Genomic DNA, 9,316 nt, shown 5'->3' on the forward strand with positions numbered 1-9,316 from the left:
TCTTGTTGGGAATTGAAACCAGGGCTCTGGAATTGCTACGGAAATGCTCTACCTCTGAGTCTTAGCCCAGGTTGGTCCAGAGCGCCCTGTGTAACCTAGATTGGTCTCAAACTCATGATCCTTGTGTCTCCTCAGCACTGGAATTATAGGTGTGTGCCACTACACGCACCGTTATCCTTAGACCTCATTCAGATCTATGTCCAAACACACACCAGCAAAGTACCCATTCAGAACCTCAGCATATTGATTAAAATCAGAGATATAATGGGGGTGGGTCTCACACCTGTCACCTAGCTCTTGGCAGGAGGACCTCAGGAAGATTGTCTACAAGCCCGAGTCCAGTCTACACCAGTGAGTTCTAAAACAGCCAGGGGTATGTAGTGATAACCTTCCCCCCAAATTAAAGCTAAAACAACAAACAAGAACAAAAAGAATATTATAGCCGGGCATGGTGGCCACACCTTTGATTCCAGAACTTGGGAGTAGAAGCAGGAGGATGTCTTAGTTTGGGGCCAGTCTGTCCTACAAAGCAAGTTCCAGGACAGCCAGATCTGAATGAAACACAGAGAAATTCTGTCTCAAAAACAAACAAACAAAGAAAGGTAATTTGCAGGTAGGAGTGGTTTCTCTATGCCTGGGCACCAGGATAAATTTCCTGTGCTGACTCTTGGTAATCACCTCTCTTTCCTTGTCTCCCCTCTTCCAGGTCTGAGTGACTGACCTAGCCCAGAGCAGGACTGGACTCTGCCCTTCGCTTGCTCAGCTCCTGCTTCTGCCCTGGTCCAAAGTCCAAAGTCTCTGAGAGAAGCAAACCAATAAAGTCTTGAGCTAAAGTAAATCCTGGTGTCCATTCTGTAAACTTATTTAAATGTCAGCTGAGCCCTTACTGGGCATGGTTGTGTGTATCCTGGGTGTGTCCATGCCTCCAGAGGAAAGGGACACTTCCAGTCATGCCTCTGTGCACGCTGCAAGCATACTGGAAATTACATTTTTGTTTGTTCAAGACAGGGTATCTCCCTGTAGCTCTGGCTGTCCTGTAACTCACTATGTAGACCAAGCTGGCCTTGAAATCTCAGATATCTGCCTACCTCTGTCTTCTGGGTGCTGGGATTTCAGGTATAAGCCATCAAGGTTGACTTAGAAATTACTTGAAATAAAAAGTTTATTCATTTTACTTTACAAGTGCGAATCTCCCAGAACTTGGGTTATGGATGATTATGAGAACCACCATGTGGGTGATGGGAATTAACCCCAGGTCTTCTGCAAAAGGTAACATGTCTGGTGCACACCTTTAGTCCCAGCACTCAGGACACAGTGACAGGTGGATAGCTGTGAGTTTGAGGCCAGCCTGGTCTACAGAGCTACTTTCAGGACAGCCAAGGTTACACAAACCTTGCTTTGAAAAACAAACAAAACAAAACAGAAAAAGTGACATGTACTCTTAACCAATGAGCCATCTCTCCAGATCTAGAAATGACTCTTCATATTGGCGATATTTTACTGATTCTTCACGATAGAACTTACTGTGGACGGAGAAAATAGACTTCCTCACATGCACTGTGGCATGAGTGCCCGCATACTAATACACAGACAATAAAGAAGAGAACGGGAGAGATGGCTAAGACGTTGAGCACACTCGCTGCTCTTCCAGAGGTCCCAAGTTTCCTTTCCAGCAACCTCATGGTGGCTCACAACTGTCTACAATGAGATAGGTACACTTTATAGTGACAATGGCACCCTCTTCTGCTTTGTAGACATACAGGCAGAACACTGGAAATAAACCTTTAAATAATAAAAAAGACTAATGAAAGAATTTAGGCAGGCAGATCACTATGAGTTCGAGGTCAGCCTGGTCTACAAGAGCTAGTTCCAGGACAGGCTCTAAAGCCATAAAGAAATTCGGCTCTAAAAACAAAACAAACAAACAAAAAAAATAAGAGATTAATATCTTTTTTTCTTTCTAAACAGGGTTTCTCTCTGGCTTTGGAGCCTGTCCTGGAACTAGCTCTTGTAGACCAGACTGGCCTCAAACCTCAAACTCAGAGATCTGCCTGCCTCTGCCTCCCGAGTGCTGGGATTAAAGCGTGAGCCACCACAGTACGGTTAAGAATTTAATATCTCAGAGAGAAGTTTGAATCTACATTTGTGGGGTCTTGGATATCTGAAGGGAGCAACAAACACTCAAAAAGAGTTACATACTTTTTTCTCTCTTTGTATAATGTTCTTCCTACAAGCCAGCCAATGTAAAAGACCCTCTATTTCGTTTTTTTAAATATTTATTTATTATGTATATAATATTTTGTCTGTATGTCTGCCTGCAGGCCAGAAGAGGGCACCAGACCCCATTACAGATGGTTGTGATGCAGTAAGCCCGTCTGCCACAGCACAGCTTTCCGACTTAATAAAGTTTACCTGTTGAATTCTTTTGCAGAGATTTTGAGTTAGATTAAGAATATACAGCAAAACTGGGCAGTGGTGGAACACATCTTTAATCCCAGTACTCAGGAGACAGAGGCAAGTAGATCTGTCTGAGTTGAGGCCAGCTTGGTCTACAAAGTGAGTTTCAGGATAACCGGGGCTATTAAACAGATAAACCCTGGGTCTGGAGAGATCGCTCAGTGGTTAAGAGGACTGACTGCTCTTCCAGAGGTCCTGAGTTCAATTGCCAGTAACCACATGATGGCTCATAGCCCTTTATAATGAAACCTGGCGCCCCCTTCTGGCTTGCGGGCACACATGGAAGGAATGTTGTATACATAATATAATAAATAAATATTTAAAAAAATAACAGATAAACCCTGTCTTGAAAAAACAACAACAAGAAGAATTTACAGTTAACAGACCAGCAGGGTGCCAAACGCCTTTAATCTCAGCATTCAGGAGGCAACAAGAACCTGTGAGTTCCAGGGTAGTCTGGTCTACATAGTGAGTTCCAGTCAGCCAGCACTATGTAAAGAACCTGATTCAACGAACAAACCAAACCCATAATACCAAAAAGAATTTACAGCTAATAACTTGAATTTGAGTCAGACAGCCTGACTCATGGCTAAATCCTAAGTAATTTAAGGCAGATTCCCAGATCTCTTGTGAAATGCAATACCAACTCACGAATTTGAGGGTTTTGAGAAAATATAAAACAAGGCAAGTTGGGTAGTGCATGGCTCAAAACTTTCAGACTGCTGCTGCTTCTTCTATAAATGTTTTAATATGGGCTTTTGCTCAAGGTGGCACCCTCAGCTGGGCGTAATGGCACATGCATTTAATCCCAACATTCGAAGGTAAGGACAGGAGATCTCTGTAAATTCGAAGCCAGCTTGGCTTACAATGTGAGCTTCAGCCCAGCCAAGGATGTATTGTGAGACCCTGTCTGGAAAAAAATGGCTCCTTCCACAGTCAACATAAGACTTGGTGATGTCCCAGAAGCATCTGTTGCTCTCTAGGCGCTGGAGCCTCAGAACAGCAGGCACCCACGTTCGTGGATGCATAGAGAAATACAACACAGACAGGGTTCGCGCCTTCGTCGTCGTCTGGGCTTCGTGCTATGTGGCCCCAGCAAAAGGCGCGGGGGCACCCCCATCTTCCGCGCAAGACTCGCGGCAGGAAGTGGGCACGCGACTTCCGGCGCTCGCGGATGACGCACTGCACCCGGCTTCCGCATTGGGAGCCTGCAGTAGAACCAGGGACGAAGAGAGCTGGTGTCCCGGCTGCGGGGCGGCCCGCCGTCCCGGGGTGGGGATGCACAGGCGCGGGGTGGGAGCTGGCGCCATCGCCAAGAAGAAACTCGCCGAGGTGAGCAGGGAGGAGGGCGGGCCGCAGCCTACTCTCCCCGCGAGACACCCAACTCTCCCGGAGCGGAGTTGTCTTCCCCTGAATCGCCTTCTAACAATTGATAAAGACAAGCTTCTCCGGAGCTCCGGAATGAGTGCCCTGGAGTGTCAGGAAGCCGCCGATGAAATCGGCTACACAGAGAAACCTTGTCTCATAAAAAGAGTGCTTACTGCTCTTGCAGAGGACCGGTTTTGATTTCCAGAACACACGTGGCAGCTCACAAGTGCCTGTAATTCCAGTTCCAGGGCATCCAAAACCCGTATTATCTCTTTAGGCTCTTGTCACATGTGGTACACGTATATAGACTGAAACATGCACACATAAAATAAATAAATATTAAAAGATAAATAAATAAGACTGGGCGGTGGTGGTTCATGCCTTTAATCCCAGCACACATAGGGATCCCTGTGAATTGGAGACCAACCTGGTCTACAGAGCAAGTTCCAGCACAGCCTCCAAAGTTACACAGAGAAAGCCTGTCTTGAAAAATCAAAACCAAAAAATAAATAAATAAAATTTAAAAAGTTCTTGTTTCTAGGGAAGATGGCACATGAGCTTCAACTGAGAGAGGTTATTAAGAGAACACAGAGATTTGGAGTAATTTTCTGTGAAATATGAGGATGTGTTGGACCAGGAGTGATTCCTCTCAGTAGCCTAAAAGCTGTTCTTTGTTAATCAGGAACAGAGAGAGTTTATACAGCTCAAATAAAGATCATATATCCCAAAAGGCTTATACTTGGCTTTGGGCTGCAGCATGCTCCACCATAGCAATTCTTTATCTGGAGGTACAAGATTTAAAGGTTTAGTAACCAATACAATCCCAATTCTTAGTCTTCACTCTTCCTGTCCAGCCTTTCTCCTGGGCCAAACCATTTCTGTTTGCAGGAGGATCCTATTCTCTCATTTTTTAAGAAAACATAGATCGTTAGATGTACCTTAAGCTGAATGAATTTCTCCAGGAAGAAGAGAAAAACGCATTAGACATGCATGTTGCTCTTCAGGACAGGGATACATGAACACAAAGACAGATTCTGGAATGGAGGAGACAATATCATCTCCCTTCTGCCTGCAACACAACTGAGCAGCATATAGGTAGTGAGAGCGCAGAGCGGAACACCACTGCACATGCTCACCATCTCAGGACCTGGCGAGTACAGGCAGGAGGATCATCTTCCACTATTTTATAGTGAGCTCAAACCCAGATGGGCTCCATGAGACCTTGTCTCAAGAAGAGGACCCAAACAAAAAGAGAAAGCACATAATAGATAGGAAACTGCTTCCTGTTTTTTTATTTTGTTGTTGTTGTTGCATTTATTTGTGTGTAGGATATGGGCTCGGCCACAATACATGTGACATGGTCAGAGAACAATTTAAATGTACAGGAATTGATTCTCTCCTTCTACCATGTGTGGTCCAGGGATAAAATTCAGAATGTCAGGCTTGATAACAAGTACCTTTACTGCTGAGCCATCTCACCAGCCAGACACTGGTCATTTTAAACTTTTCTCTGCCACCAGGCTAGGGACCTATCTTTAGCCTTAATTACACTTGGGTTGCTCAGGTTTCCCCCCTTGTCTTTCTTAACAGATGTCAAAACAGTTGGACATGTTTAAGACCAACCTAGAAGAATTTGCCAGCAAGCACAAGCAAGAGATCCGCAAGAACTCTGAGTTTCGAGTCTAATTCCAAGATATGTGTGCTACCATTGGGGTGGATCCTCTGGCCTGTAAAGGGACTGTCTGTGGGGCCTGGTGTTCTCGTAAGACCCTTAAGGGAGGGCTGGAGAGATGGCTCAGCTGTTAAGAGCACTGGCTGCTCTTCTGGAGGTACTGAGTTCAATTCCCAGCAACCACATGGTGGCTCACAACCATCTGTAATGAGATCTGGTGTCCCCTTCTGACCTACAGGCATAACACAGTGTACATAATAATAAATATTTTAAAATATTAAAAAAAAAACCTTAAGGGAGAGAAGCTCCCCTGTTGACCTCACTTCTGTGGGCTTCTCTAGATGCCAGCAAGGAAATATGGAGGATGTGTGTTTAGGGAGCATGTAGGAGGATGGTGTGTGCCCTTGTGATGTGCAGGCTGTAGTCTCTGGGTACCAACTTTCCTTGGACAATTTGTAGTGCACCTTTTCTCTTTTCCTGACTTCCTCTTATTAGAAAAAGGAAAGTATTTTATAGATGTTTATTTTGTTATGTTGAGGAACAGGAGCGTGGGGTCTGATGTGCACGTGAGTACAGGTGCCCTCTGGAGTCAGAGATGTCAGAACTCTTTGGAGCTGTAGTTAGAGGCTGTTGTGAGCTGCCTGACTTGGGTGCAGGAATGGAACCTGGGTCCTCTGGAAGAGCATGAAATGCTCTTAACTGGTGTGTCATCTCCAGCCTCATAAAGAGAAGAATTATTCACACTCTTGAGTAAGCTGGCCTCCAACTCAGAGCTCTGCTACCCTCTGCCTCTCTAGTCCTGGGATTATATTGTTTTAATCATGGGATTTTATTATCTTCTATTTATTTATTAATTTATCTATCATCTATTTATTTATTTTGTGTGTATGTAGTTTTTCGAGACATGGTTTCTCTGCGTAACAGTCATGACTGTCCTGGAACTCACTCTGTAGATGAGGCTAGCCTCCAATTTACTGAGATCTGCCTGCCTCTGCCTCCTGGGTGCTTGGATTAAAGGCGTGCAATACCACAGCCTGGCTTCAAGTGCTCTTAATTGCTGAGGCATCTCCAATGGCGTATCCCCCACTCCCTTACTCCCTTTTGAAAATTTTATTATGTAGCTCTGCTGGCCTGGAATTCACTGTGTAGCCTAGGCTGGCCTTGAACTCAGCATCTCAGCATCTCATATAGAGTAGGTTGGTTTCAAACTAGCTATATCCTGTAGCTTTCAAATGTTGGATTACAGTTGTGTGCTACTATAGCTCCCTAGAATGTATTTTCAGTTCACAGTGAGGGGGTTTTACTAGGACATGATCAGAAGCTTCTGTGTGTGTTTATTTTTAATTATTGTTTTCAGCTGGAAAATGGTTTTGGTCTGAGATGCTGGGCATTGGTGACTTCTATTGAGCTGGGTGTCCAGATTATTGAAGTTTAGGTGGCCCTAAAACATCGGAATGGAGGTAAGGATGGTTCGGTTTTATGGACTGGCCTCTTCTGATTTTCTTTTCTAAAACCCTATAGCCTGAAGGCCTGCAGGGTCTTGAGGCATATTTTAGCTGTTTCACGTGGTCTAATTCCTGGCTAGTCTCCACAGCCAAGGTTAAATAATACGGAGGTAGGAGGTCAGCTCTGGACTGGGCCATGATGATCTCATTGTGACTGCAGGTAGACCTGCAGGCCAGACCTGCCTTTCTGAAGTCTGTACACGTCATCTTAGAGGTGATGCCTGCTAAGCCTTTGCGTTACCAGATACCCTGAAAGTGAGTCATGGAGGAACAGTGAGCTGACTCAGCATGCAGTATGTTTGCTGCGCAAGCCTGCTTTCATGAATTCAATCCCCGCATTCTACATAAATGTGGAAGAAGCAAACTGAGGCCACAGCATTGCTCTCTGACCTCCGTACGCACATCATAGCATGGCTAAACGTATATCACGCACATAATAAAGACACAGTATAGTAAATCAAAATTAAAAAAAAAAACTTAAAAAATCTTGCTACCTAATAAGGGACACACCTGTAATTTAATTAGAAAAGTCTCAGGAAGAATCAGGAATTGGAGGCCAACCTGGACTAGGTAGAAGGTAAGGCTACCTGGATTACATAGTGACCCTATCTCAATAAAAAAAACAAAGCGGGGGCTGGAGAGATGGCTCAGCAGTTAAGAGCACTGCCTGCTCTTCCAGAGGTCCTGAGTTCAATTCCCAGCAACCACATGGTGGCTCACAACCATCTGTAATGAGATCTGATGCCCTCTTCTGGCCTCCAGGCATAAATGCAGAGAGAATATTGTATACATAATTAATTAATTAATTAATTAATAAAAAAACAAAGCCAGGTGTGCACTCAGGAGGAAGAGGCAGACAGGTTTCTGTGAAATTCAGCTGAACCAGGGCTATTTAGTGAGAGACATTGTCTGAAAAAAAAAATTTCACAGTCACTGTGTGTTTTTGGAGGCCAACTGTGCCTACATAGTTGGAGGCCTGTCTGCTCAAACCAAACAACAATCAAATCTGTCATCTGGTGGTGCCGTCTTTTTGTTGTTTGAGACAAGGTCCGGCTGGCTCCGTAGCCCAGGCCAGCCTAGAACTCATGGTCTACCTTTGTCTCCTGAGTGAGGGAATCCTGGAGGAAGCCACCATGTTCATCTGTTGCCTTCATTTTCAGATTTTCCTGGGCCTTCCCTATGGAAACAGGGTCCCAGGCCTCGCTTTTGTGGTCTGGCCTGTTACTTTAGGAGAGATTGGCGAACTGGAGCGACCTTTGTTGTTTGAGGTTGAGTGGAGAGGGTCCATATATCTGAAGTGGTGATTTTATTTTCTTTCTGCCCTCTCTAACAGGTCTGATAACTCTGGAGGAGCTACATCAGCAGGTGTTGAAAGGAAGGGGCAAGTTTGCTCAGGACGTCAGCCAGTAGGTCCTGCTTCCAATCCCTTGGGGTATTACAGAGTGTTTTTAAGAAAGGGTTTCTGTGTAGCCTAGACTGTCCTGGAATCTCACTAAGGATCCCAGAGTGGCTACCTACCCAGATCTCCTACCCAGCTACACATTTTTTCCTTACATGTTATGTGTCTGGGTTTTTTTTTGCCTGTATGTGTCTGTATACCTATGTGTGTACAGTGCCCAAGGAGGTCTTAAGGTGGTTTCAGATTCCCTGGAGTTGGAGTCAGAGGATCTTGTGGGTGCTGGGACTTGAACCCACGTCCTCTGGAAGAACATCTCTTAACTGTGGAGCCATCTCTCCAGCCCCACCACCTTTTGACTGTTGGAATTACAGGAACACAGTACACTGGGCTAGAAAGAACACTTTAAAGATCACACAACACCCTCCTCCTAGTCCTTTGGTGTTGAGGCTAACTCTAGAGCCATTTGCCATTTTCTGCATGGTAAAAATATGTTCCTTTTTTTCTGTGTTTGGTGGTATTGTGGATCAAACCCAGGTCCTTATGCTAGGCAAGGTGTCCATCACTTGAACTATATACCTAGCCCCATAAAACCTTTTTCTTTTTTTGTGTGTGGTGGGGTTTTTTTTTTTTTTCCTCCCCCGAGTGTGTAGCCTGGGACACACTATGTAGACCAGGTTGGTCTCAAACTCAGAGAACTCCACCTACCACTGCCTTAGTAGTATTGAGGTTAAACATCTGTGCCACCACATCGGGTATACAGTAAACTTTTTTTTTTCTACCTGAGCCAAGGTTTCTCTGTGTCGCCCTGGATGTCCTGAAACTTGCTCAGTAGACCAGGCTGGACTCCAACTCAAAGACTCACAGAGATCTACCAGCCTCTTCCTCCTTAGTGCTGGGATTAAAGGTGTGTGTCAC

At 44.9% G+C, this 9,316-nt stretch overlaps 2 protein-coding genes and 1 long non-coding RNA gene across 4 annotated transcripts in view; 2 read left to right on the forward strand and 1 right to left on the reverse strand.

The window, feature by feature from the left end:
* Gip (gastric inhibitory polypeptide) overlaps positions 1 to 9,316 on the forward strand; it is a 41,561-nt gene that overhangs the window by 7,506 nt on the left and 24,739 nt on the right. The window lies entirely within an intron of this gene.
* Snf8 (SNF8 subunit of ESCRT-II) overlaps positions 3,673 to 9,316 on the forward strand; it is a 48,787-nt gene continuing 43,143 nt past the window's right edge. The window contains exons 1-2 of one of the 2 annotated variants that reach the window (XM_050156712.1): positions 3,674 to 3,789; positions 5,416 to 5,554. In XM_050156712.1, coding sequence (XP_050012669.1) covers positions 5,521 to 5,554 — 34 coding nt within the window. In that variant the 5' untranslated portion in view covers positions 3,674 to 3,789; positions 5,416 to 5,520. Of the gene's footprint in view, positions 3,790 to 5,415; positions 5,555 to 9,316 lie in introns of both variants that reach the window. The other variant, XM_050156711.1, reaches the window with a different exon arrangement.
* LOC126510243 (uncharacterized) overlaps positions 8,977 to 9,316 on the reverse strand; it is a 40,891-nt gene continuing 40,551 nt past the window's right edge. Inside the window, exon 2 of the long non-coding RNA XR_007594343.1 lies at positions 8,977 to 9,165. This is a non-coding gene — a long non-coding RNA (uncharacterized lncRNA). The remainder of the gene's footprint in view (positions 9,166 to 9,316) is intronic.

Source organism: Alexandromys fortis, unplaced genomic scaffold, assembly GCF_014885135.2.
Source record: "Alexandromys fortis isolate MF-2015 unplaced genomic scaffold, M_Fortis_MF-2015_v1.1 scaffold_31, whole genome shotgun sequence".
In the NCBI taxonomy this organism is placed as follows: domain Eukaryota; kingdom Metazoa; phylum Chordata; class Mammalia; order Rodentia; family Cricetidae; genus Alexandromys; species Alexandromys fortis.